General features: G+C 42.4%; 3 protein-coding genes across 7 annotated transcripts in view; 1 reads left to right on the forward strand and 2 right to left on the reverse strand.

Annotated features, from left to right (window-relative positions):
* Positions 1-1,155: 1,155 nt before the first annotated feature.
* wdr24 (WD repeat domain 24) lies at positions 1,156-10,856 on the reverse strand. The gene is made up of 10 exons (XM_085465947.1): positions 10,801-10,856; positions 8,613-9,097; positions 7,996-8,173; positions 7,180-7,852; positions 5,699-5,811; positions 5,486-5,610; positions 5,029-5,133; positions 4,573-4,910; positions 4,211-4,395; positions 1,156-1,780 (listed from the first exon to the last, which is right to left on the reverse strand). The coding sequence occupies exons 2-10, from the start codon at positions 9,091-9,093 to the stop codon at positions 1,612-1,614; spliced, it is 2,367 nt and encodes a 788-aa protein (XP_085322073.1). The 5' UTR covers positions 9,094-9,097; positions 10,801-10,856; the 3' UTR covers positions 1,156-1,611.
* A 1-nt stretch (position 10,857) lies between these two features.
* On the forward strand, positions 10,858-13,635 carry LOC146702887 (uncharacterized). Of its 2 annotated transcripts, none has more exons than XM_085465956.1 (6): positions 10,858-10,978; positions 11,087-11,236; positions 11,487-11,580; positions 12,691-12,850; positions 13,038-13,190; positions 13,364-13,635. In XM_085465956.1, the coding sequence occupies exons 2-6, from the start codon at positions 11,112-11,114 to the stop codon at positions 13,543-13,545; spliced, it is 714 nt and encodes a 237-aa protein (XP_085322082.1). In that variant the 5' UTR covers positions 10,858-10,978; positions 11,087-11,111; the 3' UTR covers positions 13,546-13,635. The 2 variants fall into 2 exon arrangements, with proteins under 2 accessions (XP_085322082.1, XP_085322081.1); XM_085465955.1 differs by having other exon boundaries at positions 10,859-10,939.
* A 53-nt stretch (positions 13,636-13,688) lies between these two features.
* The window catches only part of rhbdl1 (rhomboid, veinlet-like 1 (Drosophila)), a 70,686-nt gene continuing 62,654 nt past the window's right edge, over positions 13,689-21,720 (reverse strand). For all 4 annotated transcript variants that reach the window (XM_085465950.1, XM_085465953.1, XM_085465954.1 and 1 more), the window contains 2 exons: positions 20,568-20,628; positions 13,689-18,604 (listed from right to left, as the gene is read on the reverse strand). In XM_085465950.1, the coding sequence (XP_085322076.1) occupies positions 18,333-18,604; positions 20,568-20,628 (333 nt within the window). In that variant the 3' untranslated portion in view covers positions 13,689-18,332. The remainder of the gene's footprint in view (positions 18,605-20,567; positions 20,629-21,720) is intronic.

A 21,720-nucleotide genomic window follows, 5' to 3' on the forward strand; every position in this document is an offset into this window, starting at 1 on the left:
AGGTCTTCAGAGTCTTCCTCTTAAACCCTGAATCACTCTCGTCACTTCTGTATTTGATGTATGACTCACACACTCCAGGCTTTCTTACACTATAAAGTGCCTTGAGATGATTTATAAGTATAAGATTTGGTGCTAAAATGACATTTATGTGGTGGTTAAAACGAGTCTATTTGTGTGGTCAATATTTAATCTGTCAACACTACAGGGCGCTTCTGCACAGGCTGCGCCTCGGGGTCAGGGAATACCCGTCTGATTATCAAATGTCTCATCTGAAAATCCACTACTGTGCCTGAGGCCTTGGCGCTAGTTCAGGAATAGTGACACTTACTGCTTAGCTGCAATTCTGGCACATTGTGGATGTTGGCCGATTTTTAGCCTGCAGGTTTTTCAATAAGCACAGCCTTCACACATCACTGCTCTCCTCTCACAGCAGGACAGCTCCTGTTACTTCAGATGGAAAAATGTGACATAAGCAAACTTTAAACACCTGGCTAAAGTCCCAGTCTTAATTTTTTTTTTTTTTTTTTTGGCAGAACTGCCAGTCGAGTATCTACGTCACTATTAAAATGTGCATCTTAGCTGAGGTAAAACTATACTTTAAGTGTAGAAAAAGATGACGTTCAGGTATGTCTGATCTGAAATTATGTAGTATTCCCTGTTTAAACACTAATGTGTGAGGCTCCCTACATCACTAGTTTGTTTATTAAATGTACAGTAGACAAGATCAGTGAGCGGAGGACTATCATCTATAACACCTGAAGTCACAGGGGTGTCCAAAATGATGTACAGTTACTTAGGACTGGGCTGATAAAAATCTCTGAGATGTACATGAGCAAACAGCTGCCTTCGGGCTAAACCTTTAAAACTGACCCAAGAAAAAGCAGTTTTGTTGAGGTTCATCAGTGCAGAAGCAGTCTCTCTGCTGGCTCCAACTCTGATCCGTTTTCAATCTCACCAAATGTGAGGCACAAACGACATCATGCACTCCAGCGCACTGTGTGTTTAGCTGCTGGACTAGCGACTAGACATGCTGGCAGGCAGCCAGTTGGGATTTCTGGCCCCATGGGAGTAATGTGTGGTCAGGTTACCTCGAATGTGAGCTTATTCAGGCCGACTCGTTGAGATTGGATGTTCTATATAATGAGCACTTCAGAATCAACGTGTCAATTTAGTATTTATTGCTTTAACATACTGCTAGAACAGAGAGGTTTCCTCTCCAGTATAAATTAATGCACCAATATCTACAGTACTTCAAAATAAACATTATGTACAAAGAGGAAGAAGAGCAAACAATTCTTCCTGTGCAGTATTTGGGGTTAAAAACTGTAAAAAGCAGCATCCATGTATATAAACTTCTGCTCATACAAACAGAATCAAACGTCATTTGCGAACACGTGATTGTATTTGTTCTTGCGTAGCCGTCCAGGAGACACATGTAAACCTCTGATTCTTTCTGGTCTAAGCTCACTTCAAAGCCGTCCTCCTTTTTCCTGGTGAGCAAACACTCCAGGTCCACGTAGAAGGATAAAGACATCTTGTCTGGCTGTTTGTGTGTGTGTTTTCCCGCACTCCCACAGAGGACCAGCTGTGTTAACAGTAGTTGTGAGCAGCTCAGGTGTACTCGCACAGGTGACCGCAGCCGGCAGGGCAGTGAGCGCTGCTTTTGAGCCAGTTCATCATGTGCTCCAGATGTCCACCGTGGCTGCAGCCCTGACACCACACGAACAGTCCCTTCACCACATGGTGACACACGGCGCATACACTGGCACACTGGTGGCACCTGAAGGAGAGACACACGGCAGCTGTCAGAGCTCATTCCTGTCAGTCCGTGAGAAACCAACACTCACGCAGCACATACAAGCTGCAACTCTGGAACCCACCCAGTATACTCACTGGTCCATACTGCCCTATCACTTATAGGTGTTTGGGTTTTTTAGTGGTCTTTATTAAATCAGAATGATGATGATAATAACAGACTTAGGCCAAGCAGGTATTCTTCCTAACCAAAGGAGAAAAAAGAAGCAGTTTTGTTGCTTTAAGACAAGTTTGTAAAACCTTTATTTATACAGATAATATCACTGAAACTCAATGTCTCATTTAAAAGAAAGCCCTGTTCCAGACAAGCATAAGAAAATTACAATTTAAAATAATGAAAATGGTGTTCTTGTTTTTAATATAAATAATAACTTCCAAATTCAGAGGAGCTTGTAGACAAAGGCTTGATATTTACTCCCATTTCCACCTTAACCATTTGATCCCCCAAATATCATACAGGCTGCCTGGACTTATTTTGTAATCTGTAAAATTACAAAATAATTCATCTTTCATGAACCATTCAAATTTTCTCACAATTTGCTCTGCACACAGGGCAAAATCTAGGTGGATTTTTCTGTCTGTGTTCAGACAGCGATACATGGTGAATGTTTTATGTTACCACGATGCACCGAATACCCTGTAAATATCGTCTTTCTAAAACCATTTTCATTTTAATAAACGGTAAGGGAATTATGGTCACTTTAAGACTTCTCCAGGTTGGACACCCCCCGAACACTTATCTGGAAGCGTCCAGGAAGCATCCTTATTAGGTGCTCGAACTTTAAGTCACTCCTTTCAGTGTGGAGGAGTATCAGCTCAACATCCCCTTCTGACCCCACCTTTAAGGATCAAGCTCAGCCACCCTTTGGAGAAAACTGATTTACATCGCTTCTGTCCCCAATGTCATTCTTTCAGTCACCACGCTGAGCTTGTAGCCACAGGTTAAAGTAGCAACAGAGATCTAAAGCTTCACTCTTCACCACAACTGATGCAGCAGATGCGGCACTACACTTGGAAGTCGCTGCACCACTCTCCCCTCACTCATGAACAAGACACTGAGGTATTTAAACCGAGGCCTTAGACTTTGAAGCGCTAATTCTTATTCACACTAGGGCTGCCACGATTAGTCGACTAGTCACGATTACGTCGACTATCAAAATCGTCGACGACTAATTTAATAGTCGACGCGTCGTTTGAAGCTTTGTAAGATCCCAAAAGACGCAGGAATAAGTAGCAGGATTTAAGAGTGTAATAACGGACTGAAACAGAAGATGGCAGCACTGCATGTACAAGGATGCCAGCTGCCGTTAAACCCCGAAGAAGAAGCAGCTGTGTCCCAGAATTCATAGCGCAGCCCAGCTCAGTTTCCAACAATGGCGGCAGCTAGTTAGTTTTAATGTTACTCTTATTATTCTTTCTGGGTCACAAAATAAACGGTTAACATATTTTCAGGCGAGAATGTAGCTGTGTAAACCTCAAATATCGGCTCAGTTTATCAGGACACCACATATTTTCAAAAGCGCTCCGACGTTTTCAGAGACGTTTGTTACCCACTAGCTCGTTAGCGAGCCGGGGGCTAGGCTCACTAGCGCCGTAAGAACACCGGACTCCTGGCAAATCGTTTTCAAACCCACCGCTGTCTTTCGCTACTCAGGTTAAACATGATATATAAGTCACTTAGATAACTTAACAATGTTATTGTTTGGCTTTTTTTTTGTATTTTATTTGTTCCTGAGTAAATCGGTTTGGCTGAGATTAAAGTTATAGTTTTTACACAGCTGAATAAACGTCAAGCAGACAGCTGATTATCAGAAGTGTGAGATGCTCCAGAATTTACTCCGGTGTCCTGTTATATTTTAGATAGCAAGGAGTTTATTAAACTTCACCGAAACAATCTGCAAATTTCATTAAAATTTAATAAACTATCATCTTGTCTTTATTTTTAGTTAGCACAGACCTTAAACACTTAAAGCTGTAAGCTAATGATAGTTATATTAGAGCAGATGCTGCTGGTGCAATAAGCTGTACTTTTACATCCAATGGATGATGATCTGATTAGTCGACTAATCGCAAAAATAATCGGTGACTAGTCGACTATCCAAATAATCGTTTGTGGCAGCCCTAATTCACACCGTTTCACATTTTTCTGCAAAGAGAGCTGGAGGTCATCGTCTGATAAAACCAGAAGAACCACATCATCTGCAAAAAGCAGAGATGGAGGCACCAAAGTGGACAGCAACTAAAAATTCTATTGATGAACTGAATCGGTAACCAGCCAGAGTCCAGTGCTCACTGGGAACAGGTCCAATTAATCCTGACCATACGAACCCAAAACACCATCCCAGAACTATTTCAGCACATACACCTTAATGAAACGGTGCCACAGTGTTCATACCTGTCACAAATCCAGCCCTTGTTGCTCATTGGTCGCTTGCAGTTGCTGCAGTTGATGTGAAGTGTAGTTGATGTCTGGTTCAGGCAAGTGATGGCGCTGCACGTGCTCAGTTTGATGACCTCATTGGACACGTTCCACAACTCGAATCGCTGCAGCAGGTCTATGTAGGACATGTACCAGTGCTCCTGAAACGGAAAAATAAAAGTAACTGCTCAGACTGAAATCCGTGCTGTCACTGTATCGCTAACCTTGGATGTTTTTTAAGCTACAAATACAATTTAAAGTCATATAAAAGGCCTAAATTTCACTTGTTTCTAACATTTAACAAAACAGAGTTGTTGTTTTTTGTTTCACTAACTGACCTGGGTGAGGTCATCGATCTCTTTGCGAATCCGATCCCCCAGAACAATAAGCACCGACACGGCCATCTGCACATCGCCCTGCTCAGCGTAGTAACTCAGCATCTCCCGCACAATGGGGCAGAAGAAGCTGGCGGGCAGATGTGGACTGAAGAGCGGCTGGGAGATGGAGATGAGAGAGAAAGATTCGATGGGTGTCAAACAGGTGACTTCGGCCTCGTTGCCGCTGACGTGCGGGGAGTCGGCCTTGTCCTGCTGAAGGTGCTCCGGAGCGGATAGGTTATCCACGATCTCGTGGCGCAGCTGGAAGGCCTCCTGGGGCAGCGTGTACTCCTGCTCCTCTGTTGAAACGATAGAGGCGCAGATAAGAGACAAAAGGACGCCGAGCAGGAAGACTGTTATAAATAGCAGGCGCTGACATCGGCAACCCCTTACTGAGCAGGCGACGCTGTGACTGACCTGTTTGGTTGTCGTGCTCCATGGAATAGAGGTCATCGTCATCCAACTCGGCATCGCCGAACATATACTCAGGATGGCCCTCGCTGCCTTCCGTCTCCTCGTTTTCTGGAAGAAAATGGAATTGAATGTGATGAGTGTTGGTGTTTATAAGAACTACTAAGAAACCACTTGCCTACATCCTTTGGGTTTGGACCGTACTTCAGACGTGACAAGAATGCTTTGACAGATCATATAATGATGGTCAAAGTCAAACAATACAGATTAATCCTCACTAATAACCTTATTTTTTAATATTCTGTAAATACTGCACCATCATCGCTACAGTGATTTCTTTTGCGTGCCATCGCCACAGACGGCTGTTCAGTGACAAGTCCGGTTGACACAGACACATGCGAACATAACTTTGGTGCCAATTAAACCCACACAGATCTGCCTCTCAAGCGTTCTTAAAGCTCACCTTCATTATTGCTGATGTATGAGTTCCCAGGCTCCAGGTGGATGTTGTCCTGCCTGCTCTCACCTTTACTGCGTTCCAGTCTGCTCTCCGCACCCATCCCTGAACCCAGCTCCTTCAAACTGAAACTAAAAAAAACAAAAAAGCAACAGACACAAACTTTACCTTTCAGTCTATAATCGTACGCATGAATGGAGCACAAAAAACTCTGTTTACCTGTTCATTAAAGGCAAGGTGCCGAGTTTACCGAGGTTGTGGTTGGGACCGGGTGTAGCGAGGTTTGCAGGGTCAGAGAACATTATTCTCAGCATTGTCCATGTAGTGGAAACCTTTGGTTTAAATACAAAAAAAAAGTGATTATTCACGGCAAATATACTACAAATGAGAGTTACTGCAGTAGTATTTCCTAAAGGGGAACACAGCAACAATTTCAGCGTTATGTTACAGATCCAACAGGTTCATTTGTGTTACTTACAGTGTGCTAATATGGCCTAACTTTAAATAATGCAGACAATATGTTCATAAAAGAATGAATGAAACACGACTCAATTACTCTAAGCCAGGAATCGCAAACTCATTTACAAGGCCAGTGAAACTCGCCTTTCCATCAGCATGAAGTTTAACTACATAGTTAAACTCTAAGATAGCTGAATATAAGAAAAGAGGAGAAATTTGTACAATATTTTTACATGACAAAAAAATTCTGCTGTGGTAAATGAAGGAAATGTTAGGATGATTTATAATTGGAAGATATAAATGTGTAAAATTACAGAAAAAGAAAAAAATTAGTTTCTTTTAAGAGAGAAAATATCCAGTTTTTTTGTTTTACTTTTTTTTTTTTTTTTTTTTTTTTTTAACTGCAGAAATTTTGCAGTAGATCATTAAAAAAAACAAAAAATCATCTATTACTTAATTACTTTGGTAAAGCTGAGCTGAAAAGCGTATTAAAAGACAAGTCCAAAATTTATGCCTTCCTCCTTATTTTCCAAAGCTGTCCAGTGTACCGGATTGGAATCTTTGGCGGGTTGATTCTGGCCTCTGAGCCTTATGTTTGACACTCCTGCTCTAACCCCCTTTCTTAAATTATAATCTACTCTGTATTTAATGATGCAGTGAGTGACTGGAACAGTCAGTCTGATCTGAGCTCAAAGGATTAATCTTTAAAAGTCTCAGTGATTAACAACCTTTGGTTCCAGTTTTTTAGATGTAAAAATACAAACGTTTTCTGAATATTCTATGATATTATGAATATTTTTAACAGGAGACTGCTAATCCAATTGTTCAAAATTTAGCATAATCCGCTCTCTTCCAGAGTCATAGTGGGACTGGAGTGAGAGGTGGGGTTACCAGTCCATTGCAGGGTTAACACATGCACACCTATGGCCAACTGGGAACCTTGATGTAACCTCACCTGCATGTTTTCAGTCTGAAAGGGGAGAATATGCAAACTCCACACAGCCAGCTACTCTATCGCCCAATTTACTATGATCTAAAATATTATTTAAAAGGACCAAAGTCTTTTTCACAATGTCGTCCAATACAAGCCGAAGAAAAAAAATCTGTTTTTTCAACACTGATGTTGTTACTGAACAGAAAATATTCAATAGCTTAATATATAAATCTCTTGCATTACACGTCTCATATCACTAACAAACAGCAGTACATAACAGATTTGTTCCTGTGCCGATCGGTCTGACCTGAGGTCTTTTAAGCTCCTGGGCCACCTTGGCGTTGTGATCACATAACTCAGCAAACGGCTTCCCGCTCAGGAGGTAGAGTTGTGCCGTCTTGACAAACCAGTCCATGCGGTGACTGTCCAAGTCCGTCTCAAAGACGCTGAGAGCACTGGACACATGTGCAAACTGTTCTGTCGGGTCGGGTTTCTTGAAGAAAAACATGGGGTAGCGGCGGTCGCCTCCGGGGTACGGCTTTCTGTTGGCATCACTGGTGATTAGACTCTCCTTGGCTGCAAAAGCCAAGTCACCCAGCAGTCCAAAGCACAGGCCCTCTGGGTTAGCCTTGTCCACAGGACGTGTGGCATCCTTGAACATATGCTGGTAGAGCGTACTGTCTTTAGAGCCAGAGAGCAGAAAATGAGGGTCATGCTGGTGTCGCCACACAATTCCAGTAGTCACATCCTTGTGTTCCTCAAAGGTAGCAAAGGGAATAAAAGGTCTGCGGATGTCCCACACATAGATGTTATGGTCCACCATCATGGAACAGGTGGCCAAATGAAACTTTCTCTCAGGTCGCCATTTAACTCGTGCCACTGAAGCAATCGTCTGGACGCAGTAGATCTCCTTGGCTCTGTTAGTGGTCATGTCCCAAACCTTCACCATCTTGTCCCTGCCCCCCGTTGCCAGCCAACCCCTAAAATGAAATGAGGTGAACGGCGACAACTGTGTTAATTCAGGCTTCAAAAAATGGGTCTACTGCTCTACAAGGTTACAAGAAACATGTTAGCAAGGAAAAGCTGAAAATTTTTATTTTGTGTCTCATATTTCTTTTCTTACCTGTCATCAGGATGCCAGTCACAGCAAAACACCGGACCGGTGTGAGCAGTGAACATTCTTTCATAGCGGTCCGGTCGTCTAATGTCCCACAGCTGCACGTTGCCATTTTCAAAGGATGCGGCAAATGTGAAATAATCCTTCATGCTGAACTGGACGTCCCTTACACTCTCTGACTGACCTAGAAGAAACAGGGGAAGTTAAGGGATGACATCATTACTTCTGATAAGTGAGAAAGACTTCATTACATTAGGTGAACCATAAAAGTGTTATTAGTTCAGTGTCATTAGTCTAAAACTGGAGTTAACTCCTTCTTCATTAAATCACTCTTTTCCTGTAAAGAAAAATAAAAGTATTTCTTTAATTACATGATTTTATTTTCACCGTTTAGTGAGAAATTCTACATTTTGTATCTCTCTACCACAACTACAGCAATCCAACCCTTTACAGCTCTGAACCACAGACATCAAAGGTGTCAGTATAGAGGGAGTTCTGTAGTGTACGCATTGTAAAGTTCTCACTTCACATATTCTTAACATATTAAGAAGAAACAGCGCTACTGTTTCATGCAAAGACTTACGTTACATTACACATGAAAGAGTTGTTGCAAACTAAATTACCTGAGAAAGTGCTCACAGACTCCTTCTTGCGCAAGTCGAAGCACTTCATGAAGCCGTCCTGTGAACCACTTAGCAGCATGTAAACCTCTGTTGGGTGGAAGCACACTTTGTTGACGGTGCGCTTGTGCTCAGTAAATAGCTGGTCCTGCTTGTTGCGAGAGGGTTTCCCCAGATTCCACGTCACCACCGCCCCGTTGGTGGCCGCCGTGGCCAGCAGGTTCTCCTCCATCTGATGCCACATGACATCGGCGCAGCTGAAGTTCAGCGACGGTTTGCGGCCGACGCGGAGATTCAGTTTTTCCACGAACTGCTCCTCCTCGAGTGCATAGATCTTAAAAATGTTCCGTCCTGCTACAACCACCTGCGTGGCATCACGGCACACGCTGATTGCGTTAGCCGGTGCGTCCAAGTGGCAGAACATGGTTCTGCCACTGATCGCATTGCTGCCAAGAGCTGTGGTGACCCTTGACATTTTTTCCATGTTTCTGTTGCAAAAAATAATAACAATAATAGTAAAGACAATATACTTTGTCCCCGCTATCAGGTCAAACCCAGTTAATGTGACATGAGGCATTAGGTATAGAGCTACAAATACAAACTTACAATAAGGCTGTTAGACTCCACCAGCAGGTGGCACTCAAGCAAAATAATAAGTTAGAGTCATTCAGCACTTTCTAGACTGGGTGGCAGCATGTCACAAATCAATAATAACCTGTGTCATATGTATGTCATCTGTTAGTTAAACATGTGTAACAGCTTATTAATGCAAATATCTAATCAGCCAATGGCAGCAACTCAGTGAACTGAGGCATGTTGTTTTCTTGGAGATGACCAGCTGCAGTTCAAACGGAGCATGAGAATAGGACAGAAAGTGGATTTAAATGACTTTAAATGTGGCATTGTTGGTGGTGCCAGACAGGCTGGTCTGAGCATTTCTGAAACTGCTGACTAGCTGGGATTTTCTAGGGTTTAAAGAGAATGGTCTGAAAAAGAAAAACTACCAAGTGAGTGACTCTCTGGGTGAAAATTACTTGTTGATGTCAGAGGATAATAATCAGAGTGGTCTGAGCTCATAGGAAGGAAACAGTATATGAAATAACAGCCCAACACAACTAGACCATGCGGAAGAGCATCTCTGAATGTACAACACATCGAACCTTGAAGCAGCAGAAGACCACTAACTGTGAGTACCACTGCTGTCATAAAAGAACAGGAAACTGAGGATACAATTCAAATTCAACCAGGTTCACAAAATCAGTCTCAATTTCTGCTTTTACATTTAGATGGTAGGGTCAGAATTTGGCATGGATACACCCTGCCTTGTATCAAAGCTTTAGCCTGGTGATGGAGGTCTAATCGGCGTGGGGGATTTTTTTTGGCACACTTTGTCTCCACAGTCACCAAATCTCAGTGTACTAGAGCACCTGTTCAATCCGCAGTGACTCTGTGATGCTATCATGTCAATATGGACCAACATCTCTGAGAAATGTTTTCAGCACCTTCTGACTCTATGCCACTTTTAATTAAAGCACCTCTGAAGTAGAAACGGGTTCCAACCCGATAATAACAAGGTGCACCTAATAAAGTGGCCGGTGAATGTTTATAGAATGCAATGACATTCTGAAATGTTGCAGTGTAGTTACACTACCCGACACGTTATTGCTTTAAGTGCATGCAGTTTCTAAATACTCTTACGTATCCTGCTTTTAGTACAAGCTCACCCTGTGAGTTTGTTTGATCTACTCATCCTCTTACGACTTGTAGCCGCTTGGTGCTCACGTGATTTACTTCACCAAGTAACATAAACACACACTAGCTGGCAATGTGGCTAGTGTTTATGCATACTAACACTTTAACCGTTCACCTTCTTAATGCCACGTGTTGTTGGTGTTTATAGTTACTTCTAAACTTGTCTTTACACATCTATTTGTGACTAGTAATTGGCTTATAGTTTACGCGTCTCCTGCTAAGTTGGCCACAAGCTGCAGAACTCTCTGTACTTTGACCATAAACATGACTGGAATGACATGCTAGTGCTAGCTGGCTAGCACCAGTCGCCGAGCAGGTCTGTAAAGACAAAGCGCAAACGCTACAAGTATTTAAACAGTCTGACAGATAATTTAAAAAGCTATCAGATTAAGAAAATTCACGCGCATAAAGTAAAATACAACAACTTCTAAGAACAAACCTTGTGCTGTGAAGCTCGCCTTCTTGCAGCACCGGAAGTAGTATTTTGTTATCATCTCGCGGGATTTCCGTCTGAAATAACAGAAGCGACCATCACGCGGCAAAAACTTACTACTGAGCAGACGTTAGAAACGATCTGGGTGGGTTTGTTTTTGTGTCATGTGTACTTCAAAATAAAGGTGATATTTTCTGAATCACCGCAATACATTAGGGCGAAAGCAACACTTGTTAAGCTCAATGTTATTTATTTATTTGGCTGTGTGAAATAAATGCTTCTGTGTTTGCAGGTGATGGTGTGAGCTTTCTGCTGTCATGAGCGCTCTGTTTGCGTGTGAGGAGCCAGGCGCATGGAGGAAAGTGTATGAGAAATACTGGGATGTAGTGGAGGCCAAGGCCAAAGTCAAGAAACCTGGGAAGCTGCTGGACCTTGAGCGGTGGTAATCCCCTATTCCACCTTTTTATCCATGTCAGTTGCGATTTAAAGGTCTCCAGAAAGTTGCGAGCGGACCTGAAGTTGGGGTTGTATAGTGGATACCTTCTGACCTGGTTTTACCACCATTTCCTCTTGATGACTGTTAATTTAAAATTGAATGTGCTTTTTTAATTGAATTGAACTTGGATGAGTTGGCTTTGCTTTGACTGTAGGATGAAAGGTACACAGATCCTAATCAGTGTCTGTGTGATCAGGTACCAACAGGAGCTGCCCTCACTGATTTCAAGTCGGCCTGACAAACACGTCTCTCTATCAGAGCTAAAGAAACTGATGGAGTGGAAGCTCACTGTGAGTTATTATTTCTGGACTCCAAATCAAAAATGAAAACTTGACATTCAGGTGTGATTAGAGGTTTACGTCCCTTTATTGTGGGCTTGAATGTCATGGTGATTTGGGGCTTTTAATGATTTCTTTGGACTGTTCTTTTTTCCAGGGTGGAATGATTGCACATAGTACATCATTGTTTATTGACTTAAAAAAAAAAAAAGAACATTGTGTACAAGTTTGAAATTATTTTGGATTTTCACTTGCCCACACAGGGTCAGGGTTATACACACACCCCCACTAATATTTGGTTAAATGTCAACCTCAACAAGATGCTTCTGGCATAATTCTGGCTGAATATGTAATCACTCTTCGTGGCAGAATTGGTAGAGTTCATTTAAATTAGTTGGCTTCCTGGCACAGTCCCTGCTTTTTAATTCAGTTTTATTTATAGAGCGCCAAATCACAACAACATTCGCCTTAATGCACTTTATATTGTAAACTAAAGACTCTACAATAATACAAAGAAAACAGAGAGAGCCCCAACCATCATATGATGGTTGGGGCTCTCTCTCTCATCTCCCACTGTTGCATTTTGGCAACAGTGGGAAACAAAAAATTCCTTTTAACAGGAAGAAATCTCTAGCATAAGATAACCTCACCTTTACATACCTCTTGTGCTCTTGTCATTGTCATCAAATAGCTCAATCTTTGCCTTGACTGACCGTAAAACTTTTCTTTAAAAGGCATTTGGCTGGTCCATGTGGGTGGCTACAAATTTCAGTTGAGTTTGAAAGTGCTGACTTTGAGGCAGATCTTGTTTTTTAAAATCATTAAAGATGTATGCTGTACAATCATTATATCCTGGGAAAACAACAGTTCAAAGTAATCATTAAAAATCCAAAATCACCATGACATTTATGCCCATAGTGAGTGTGTGTAAAAGTCTGAGTACTTCTGTATGTTTCCTTAGCACTTGCTTCCTTAACAAGTGCATCTGTTTCACACATTTCACCACATGCACCAGTAATTACTCCTTCAAACACGTAGTATAGCTTTGAAATAGCATGAAGAGTGTTAAAGCACTCTCTTCATCAGATGTGTCCTTGAGTGGCCCTGTGGGCTTGTCTGCAGAGAGGGAAGTTCAGGCCGAGGCTGCAGCAGCTGGTGGCTTCCAACAGCGAGGACGAAGTGGAGAAATGTTCCAGAAAGGCCTTCACCCTTCTGCCTGACGTGCAGGCCGCCATCGCAGAGCTCAGCTCCCTGAAAGGAGTCGGTCCAGCCACTGCTTCAGGTCGGCACACTATCTTTTCTGGGATATGAAGACAAACGTATGAAAATTTCTCTGTGATCCTCTCCAAGTTTACAGAACAGTGCTTGGATTGAGTAGGCTGTAACTCTCTGTACTCTGTGTAGAAAAGTATATGCACTCGATGGGTGCGTTCATCGTAGCTTGAGGCTGACTGTCCATCTTGTTCCAGCTGTGTTAGCAGCGGGAGCTCCAGAACAGGCTGCGTTCATGTCTGATGAAGCCATGGAGAGCGTACCGGGACTGAAGCCCATCCAGTACACCGCCAAGCACTACACAGTGTACCTGGAAAAGATGACTGAGAGGACCGAAAAACTAAACAGAGGTAATGACACCAAGCTGGTTACGTCGTCATCTGCAGTATAGACACTACTCATTAAAATACCACATTGGCCTGTGTTTAATGTGCCGTTTTAATGCCTTTATTATATATTTGAATGGTCGTGTTATGTAAAAGTGCTTTACCAAAAAGCTTTTGTATTGCCTCTCGCCCCTCAGTGGATCCGCTGCAGGACTGGACGCCCCACAGGCTGGAGCTGTGTTTGTGGGCGATGAGCATTGCCACACAGCTGCAGCTCCAACTTCTAAAGGACATCGATGTGAGGGGGAGCGCAGTGGGGAAGAAGTGCTCCGACAGTGAAGCTGACCAGAGACCAACAAAGAAACTCAAATCTGCATAAAACCGGACATTTTACATGAATGCCGATTTAAAATTTGTAGTTTTTTCCTTTTTCCAAAATGATAATAAAACCTTTTTGTGGTAAAGTGTTGCGGATCGACTAATCCATCACGTGTCTCGGTTAAATAACGTCAAAAGCAGTAGGATGTTGCCACAGTATTGTTCTTTATTTATATTGTTTCTAAATTAAAGCAAAGTACAATGAACAGTACAAAATAAAACAAAATATATTCATATATATACACAATAGAAAATGGTTCCGTTCAGAACATTTAAAAAGTACAATAGATTGTGAAATCATTAATGAGGACTTTGATATAAATTATCCATAGGTAAATTTAGCTGTCCTTCAATTTCCTCTTGACAGAGAGGAAAAAAAATAGCTTCTTCTTGCTTGTTCTTTTTGTAAACGCTGTGTTGGTACAACCTCTTGTCTGGGTCTGAGAGGCTGAACCTCGTAAGCTTGGCACCATTTTATAGATACGAGTAAGCAGCTCATGAGAAACTACCAGAGCAGCACAGGTACGACTTTTGTCATCCTAAACTGTGGGAGGGGTTCAACTCTTGCTTTATGAAATGACATGTTTGCATGATATCGTGTGGCTCAGCATTTGCGATCATACTAAAGCTAGAAAATGAGGTTTCAGCAGTGTTCCCTCCTCTCCACCTTTTGTTCCATCTGTACTCTAAGACAGACTTCACTAATGACTGTGTGGTTTGCAAGTGTATCTTAAATTTTAGCAGCTAGGTGGGCGCTGACTATCATTTTCTTTTGTATCAATATTGAGATTAATGTGAGAAATCCAAACTAAATATCTTCTGGGGCCCTTTAAGAACCTTTACTAAGTCTCCTAAAGGTTTAAATATAAATGTCCACTCACTCTTGTTTGTAGATCAGCTACAGTGCTATATCTAAGCAGAACTAAACACACAGAAAAGGCGACCTGGCCGGCCTGTTGTGGCACACAGCAGTTCAGAGGAGCTACTGGACACACGGATATTTGCACTGTGGTTTCCGTCTCTTATGGATTCTCTGCATCGTCGTGTAGATGGCTGTCGGCGAAGCAGCCTTTCTGCCTGGTGCTTTGCTTTGAGCTCATATATGTAACAAGGCATTGGGCGTACAGCACGATGGATTGGCATAAGAAGGTTAAAGGAAAAAAGCTTCAGAAGAATGATTATGTCAAATGAGACTATGGCACACAGCAACGTGTCAGTTAAGTACATTATAAGAAGTGCAAAAACAAGAAACAAAACACATGTGACAAAAACCAAGAAGTCAGAAACAGCCAGTGTCGAGTATGAAGCTATAAAGTTGCATTTTGAATGAGGCGAGTAGAAACTTTTAGCCTGATCTCATAACGCAGTCATCGTGACCATTTTGAGACAATTCGGGGGAGGACGTGGATCATCTGTAGTGATGGATTATTGGCTGCTCGCGCCATCCCTCACAGAGACTTCCTGTCGACTGTCAAAAACAACTACGTCACCTAACGACAGCAATTAAATTAACATCATGCCGCCTTGTCAGATCCACTTATTAAAGGAAGACATCCTGTTTAGGGTCTGGCTTCGGGCTCTCGTCGTCGTAGCAACCATGTATCAGCCCTACTCTGCACAGGGAGGGGGGTCAGGATGGGGGAAGCTTCAGGTGTCTCTCACAAACTGTCACATGCTGTCAGAGCTAGAGTGTCCTCTCCTTTAAGATGAGCTGGAGGATGTAAAGCAGGGGCATCTAAGGAGGCGAATCCAGGTGTGTTGTTGCTGCGGTTGGCTCAGGCTCAGGGGCCAGGAGAGTTGGCTTACAGGAAACTGGTAAATTAATCCTAAAAACTTCTCTCCTACTTGGTTTTTTCTTTTCCTGCCAATGCTATCGAACGCTTTGCTCTTAAAATAAATAAATTCAAACACTAGCCGTTTCACTTTGTACAGCCTTTCACTTTGTTCCTGCATCTAGTTCTGGGAGTGGTTATATTCACAGTTGACGTGTTCTACAAAAACATAGCCATTGACTAGCCCTTTTTACAACCCTTTCGGGTTCCTATGAATCTTAAGTTAAAGAGGCACATTAACCTCCTCTCAGGCATCCGCTTTATCTTCATTATAGGCTAACAGGGTATGTATGCATTATTCATCAACACATCTTTGCTATCTCAAGCAGTAATATTTCCTAGTCAACACAAGAGTTTCCATCAGGGATACATCGCTATCAACTACTGGCTGACCTTGTCTTGTTTAAATGTATCTGAAAATGGCTTATTATGGCTATTTAACACCCATTCCCTCATTTAACATGGAGTCCTCTGTCACTACTGACAGTTTCATGTGGAAGCAAACGCTGAGGACGGCAAGACTGGCAAATGCTAAAAAAAATTTTTTCCTCCCTCAGGCAGCCAGTGGACATCCAAATGAATTATTGATTGAAAGACTGAAAAATGGAACGTAGCATTGAGTAAATATAATTGCCATCCTCGCCTCCACTTTCCAAAAAGCCAGAATCACTCAGAAGATAAAATATATGACAGGAGCCCTGTCCATAATTTGTTATTTGCAGAAGAGGAACTACGGAGAAGCGTCCGCACGCCGCAGGGGGAAGAGAGTCTGGGAGATGTGGGCACTTGCAGAATTAAGCTGCATTGGCTGCAAACGAATTGGCGAACAAGTCATAAATAAAAAGGAAAAAGAAAATGAGTCTAGCTACATGAAAATATCTCAAACAGTCCAAGGTATCACAGGAGTGTCTTCTTTTCATTTCACCTGCTGAATATTCACAAAGAGGATATCATTTTTCATCACTCTCCCTCTCTCTCACACACACACACACACACACACACACACACACACACACACACACACACACACACACACACACACACAACCATGAAGTCTAAACAGAAGCTACCAGTCAGCGCATTTCAAACCAACAAATGTGTTTTTTTTCTCTCGTTTTTTTTCTTCCTCTACTTCTGCCGTCTCCTTTTAGTTCTTTCTATGGCTTATTTTGTAAAGCACTGAAGATTTATAAAACCAGGTGAGCTCGACTTGTTGGTGGTCGCCTAACAAACCCGGGGGATTCTGCCTCTCTGTGTTTCAGAGGATCAAAGCCATACAGGAGTCATCAGAAGGACAACAATCATAGCATTAGTTTTGTTTGCACCATTTTTCTCTTTTCCCCTTTAAAGAGGGGGGAAAATACAAATAAATATACTCTTGGTTATGAACATACAATATACACATCCACGATCAAATGAAAAACGGGGACAACTTATAACACTTTTTTTTCTTTATAGGTACATTCCTTTACAAATGTATACAGTCCCTAAGAATGAGAAACTGAGGTATCGACCGGGCCTGACATAGAGACCCCAATGCCCTCTGGGAAACAAAGGTCAGAGGTCAGGTGATGACACATTCGTGCCCTCCCCAGTTCAGTTTGTCAGCGAGAACAGGCCAGTGTGTGTGTTTGTGTTGTTTTTCTCCTCAGTTTGCCCACAATGACCTGCAGAATCAGGCCGCGGCTACTCTCAAAGACAAAGAGGAGAAGATTGTGTGTTTGTGTGTGTGTGTGTCTTTGTCTCGCTGAGCGCCACAGAGCATGACATGGCATATTTTACATGGTGCGTTTAGCAAGTTGGTGGCTGAAGTCCGAGTTCGCTCGCCGAAGTGATGACCATCCAGGAAACTTCAGCTCTCGTTTTCTCATCTTTTTCTTTCCCTTCCTGTCACGCGGTCACTTTAATCTCCCACCTCCACGTGTTGATGTCATTGTGTGTTTTTGTATCCACAGTGTAGGTATATTAGCAAGGAAATAATACAGAAATAGTGACGTCCGTCTTTGTTTTTAGGATTCCGTGAAGCGAAAAATGACAGAAATTTTACTAACCTTGAAAATGACAGACGTTAGGTAAGAAATCATGAATCTAAAACCTCCTCCTTCCTTTTTTCTTTCTTCCTGTAACAAATTTCTTTCATCACTTTTAACTGGTTTCTTTTTGTCCTACATGGCAGCTCAGTTCGAGGGAAAAGCTCTGCTAGTTGTAACATTTCTCAGCTGAAAATGAAACAAAAACATTATCTTGACGCTTAGATTTAACTGCTTTTGTGGGCTTTTATTGCTGCCTTTAAAAAACAAAAGAAAAAACAAAACAAGCATTTCCTGAAATTTCTCCTAAAATCCTCTCTGGCGGGTCTGATTTGTGGCACAGATTGAGGCGTTTCTAAGCGAAAAACACCGACACCTTATTAGCTTAAAGCGTCACTGCTGCGGCTGATCCCGATCTCTCACCTCTCATCCTTTTTTAATTCATCTTCCTTTCCGCCCCAGGCACATGTCATGAGCTCAGATTCTTCTAATTTGGTTTTTACATGAATGAGAGATGCACTCAAAGAAATAAGTGACGAAAACTGCTTTTCAAAAAAAAAGCTTCTGATAGTAAAAGAGCACAATGGTTAAATGCTCATTGAAAGGTTAGTGCTGGTAATGTGGATGAGCTTTTTTTGTATATATATTTATATATATATATATATATATAAAAATGATATTAGGCTCCTCAAAATGGATCTGAGGACCTTTCACCTGTACGTCTTGCTACTGTAATCCCTCTTTAATAAAAGAGACATATTTCTTTGATTTGCAAAGTATTTGTAAAAAGGATTCTTGGTCGATTTTTAGTTTAGATGATTTCATTTGGGTCGAACTTGAGAGGAAATGTAAAGTTAACTATGGTCGAAGGGGAACCTCTGAAGTCACCGTGTATATGACCGCAGGGGGGAGGGTGGGGCCCATCATCAGGGGGGAGGTGGTATCTGTACCCCCAGGAGCTCATACGCAAAGATGTTCCAAAAGATGGCGAAGAGAAGGAAGGTGATGAAGGAGAAGACGATGACCCACCAGGAGCACTGTTTCTGCAGACTCTCCTCGTAGCTGCGCAGGATCAGCAGGCCCATGCTGATGCCGACCACAGCCCCCGACAGGTGTGCCATAAAGCTGGGCTGCGGTCCGGAGGAGGGCAACGGCGGCGAGAAACGGAGCCAGACTGCACGACCCACCTCTGAACTCACTGCAGAGGGAAGAGGGGAGAAGACATATTTGTCACATCGGTGTCTGCTCATTACTGCAGCTGTGAGGAAATCATCTCCACATCAAAGTCCACATTTTGGGAAACATACTTGTGAAGGAGAGCGAGTTAGATGGGAAGACTGATACCAGTCTCTGATTGATCTGTTGATAAATATGCAAGGTGCAGGCAGCAGCTGATGAGCTTATCTAAGCAAAAAGACTGGAAACATGAGGGAAACAGCTGGCCTGGCTCTTTTCAAAGGTCACAAACTCCAGCTATCAGCAACACTGAATAACACATTATATCTAATTTATTCAATTCATAAAAGATGTTTAAAAAACAACAACAATTCAAAGTCAAAAAAGGAAGTCATTTAATGAGCATTTCTTAGGTGGGACCAGTAACATCCTGAGTTTGACATGATAGCATTTATATGACCGGGCATTCTACTAGTCTGCTAGGACTGGGTTGTACTTTCAGATCTGCTACAACACTTCATGGCATAGATTCAACAAGAGGTTGCAAACATTCCTCAGAAATTTTGGTCCACATTGATGTGACAGCATCACGGAGTCACTGCACATTTGCCAGCTGCACATCCATGATACCAGTCTCCTGCTGAAGTTGGCTGTGGCGTTAAAACAATACTCAGCAGGTACTAAGGGGGTCAAAGTCTACCATCCAAATGGTGCAGTAGAAATCAAGACTTGTCACACCACAATGTTTTTTTCAAATCATACAATTTTTTAGCTGACAGAAGCTCCACCTGCACTCCTTAGACGTTGGAGGCTGTTATTTGAGTTACTGTTATCTTACTATCAGTTTGAAGTTGTCCAACTAATGTGGCATCAACAAAGCATTGTGACCCAGAGCAGTGAGAGAAATGTCTAGTTTCTCTTTTTCAGACCTTTCTTGTAAATACTAGAGATGGCTGTGTGGGGAAAATCCCTGCAGATCAGCAGTTTCTGAAATACTCAGACCAGCCCGTCTGGCACCAACAACCACAGTCAAAGTCGCTTAAATCACCTTTTTATCCTCATTCTGATGCTCAGTTTGAACTGTGGCAGGTAGTGTTCACAAAGTGGTTGGTAAATATATGAAACTCTGAAAATTATTCATTATGTTTGAGTGTTTTAATGCCAAATCTTTCAGGGATCTGTAACTTTAAGTCTATTCAGATTTCCACACACAGATTCTGAAAGAAGAACTTTTTATTGTCCTTAAGCACAAGACGCCACGTGCATCACTCACTTTGCATCATATAAAGATCAGACGCTAGGTCTGAGCTGAGCTAATGTGACTGCTTAAAGATGATCTGTGTGGGGGATTGTGCTAAAGTGTTTTATCAAAGTCTGCTTCTGCAGCCAAAGGTCTCGGGAGGATTTAAATGGAACTTTATTCGAAAAAATTGCTTTCAAAATATTATTCGCCTGTGGTCGTTGGGGCTATTCCAAAGTCTCTTTAGCTGAACAAACACTCAGCACTGATCCTATAAACACAGAGCAAATTATAATTTGGTTTTCACAGCTGCACACACAAATAACTTGTCGCGTTTTATTTTGAAATATCCGTCCCCTGTTTGGAAAACACTGAGGAGAAATATGAAATTCCAGCAGAGACTCGCCGCTCTCTCGGTTCGGGGGCGGCAGGCTTTGGACAGATGGAGGGAACATATTGCTCACTAATGAAAGTCAGAGTGTATCGGCCCTCGTGTGGAGAAAAGGGACAAGTAGTATGACTCAAATGCTACGAAAACAAAGCAGCATGTTCAACCAGGGAGCCTCTCGCTCTGAGCCACTATGGATGATAGCTTAAGCGGCACATATGTTGATCGGCCTTACGTGTTTTTAACCCCACTCAGAACATGTATGAGCTATACTGAAGTGTCAGCATGTCTGCTTACGTTAAACATATGCTGAAAAAGAGCAGAAATAGAAACGAGAGTAAAATCTAGAAAACTTACTGCAAACTAGCGCCAGGATCATGCGGAGCAGCTTGTATGGACAGCGCATCCCGGCCCAGTTCTGCAACACAGAAGTGTCCTGTCAGCACAAACAACCACGGAATATCTGACCATGTTATAACAGCCCGTCAGGGAACACCTCGCTTTCTCTCCTCAGGCCATATTTAGCCTATGAAGAAAGACAATCCACATCCACGATAGAGAGAAGCGGCGGCGCTTACATGAGACAGAGGCGCGATTATGCACCTGGCTGCTCTCCACTTACTGGTTCCAATCCAGTTGCACTCTATTAATTAGGACGAAGATAATTTAAGGGAATGGCAGAATGGACCAATAAGTAGCCTTTGTAAATCCCTGCGGGGGGAAAGAACAATGGCATCCTGTCTTAGAATAACACATTTACTTTCCAGGATGAATAATTGCACCAGTCCCATCCTTCCTCAGGTCCCCAGCTGTTGGGAATATGACCCAGCGCTTCTCTTTTTCTCTCACGGCACAAAAAGAAATGGAGAATACCATGTAAAATTCAGGAGGGGTGTATAAATAAAACCTGCTGTGACCGTAGGTTTAAAACAAGCCAAGAGCAGGAATGCAGGTAAAGTTAAAGCAGGTTTTTTTTAAAAATATAAATGATTAATGTCGAGGAGGGGAGAGGTCAGCACAGCAGAGCGGGAGAGGAGGTCTGAGCTGGGAGTGCTTCTGTCTGATGGGACACATTTCGCTTTGATGCTTCCACTCTTGTAGGAGGTGAAGAGCAATCTGTAGCCGGAGCACGGCCACTGCATTTTGTCTGTTACAGGTCGTGTTATAATACTCAGGGGGCTGAAATGGAGAGAGACAAAACTTAAGAGTTGCTCACTAACTATAAGAAGAAAGTTTAATGTGGCTCCAAGACGGATTGTAAAGATTTTATCCAGAGCTGTACGTCTTCTAGGCAGTGAGGTACAGAGCCTGAAACCTTACTGAACCTGAAAATGTCTTGGTTTCTTGAAATTTAAGAAGTCAAGATCGGAAAAGGTTTCAGAATTTCTTAACCCCTCCCCACCAAACTAGACAAAAACTCATCAGTGCAGAACTAAGAGGCGCCTTAAAGGATTTCCCAACAACAAACCGGCATGAAGCGTAACAGACCAAACAAACTGTAAGCTGCTGT

The sequence above is a fragment of the Copadichromis virginalis genome, linkage group LG8 (genome assembly GCF_057382275.1).
Source record: "Copadichromis virginalis isolate Kocher_CV1m ecotype Utaka linkage group LG8, C_Virginalis_male_GT1.1, whole genome shotgun sequence".
In the NCBI taxonomy this organism is placed as follows: Eukaryota; Metazoa; Chordata; class Actinopteri; order Cichliformes; family Cichlidae; genus Copadichromis; species Copadichromis virginalis.

What these genes read in the sequence shown, in the direction of transcription:
- wdr24 (XM_085465947.1), bottom strand. Translation starts at nt 9,093, where the DNA reads ATGGAAAAAATGTCAAGGGTCACCACAGCTCTTGGCAGCAATGCGATC. An exon ending in GACTGGCATCCTGATGACAG is followed by an intron (nt 7,853 to 7,995) that starts GTAAGAAAAGAA and finishes ATTTCATTTTAG; the next exon opens with GGGTTGGCTGGCAACGGGGG. An exon ending in GGAGCACGACAACCAAACAG is followed by an intron (nt 4,911 to 5,028) that starts GTCAGTCACAGC and finishes TCGTTTCAACAG; the next exon opens with AGGAGCAGGAGTACACGCTG.
- LOC146702887 (XM_085465956.1), top strand. Translation starts at nt 11,112, where the DNA reads ATGAGCGCTCTGTTTGCGTGTGAGGAGCCAGGCGCATGGAGGAAAGTG. An exon ending in CTGCTGGACCTTGAGCGGTG is followed by an intron (nt 11,237 to 11,486) that starts GTAATCCCCTAT and finishes CTGTGTGATCAG; the next exon opens with GTACCAACAGGAGCTGCCCT. An exon ending in GACCGAAAAACTAAACAGAG is followed by an intron (nt 13,191 to 13,363) that starts GTAATGACACCA and finishes CTCGCCCCTCAG; the next exon opens with TGGATCCGCTGCAGGACTGG.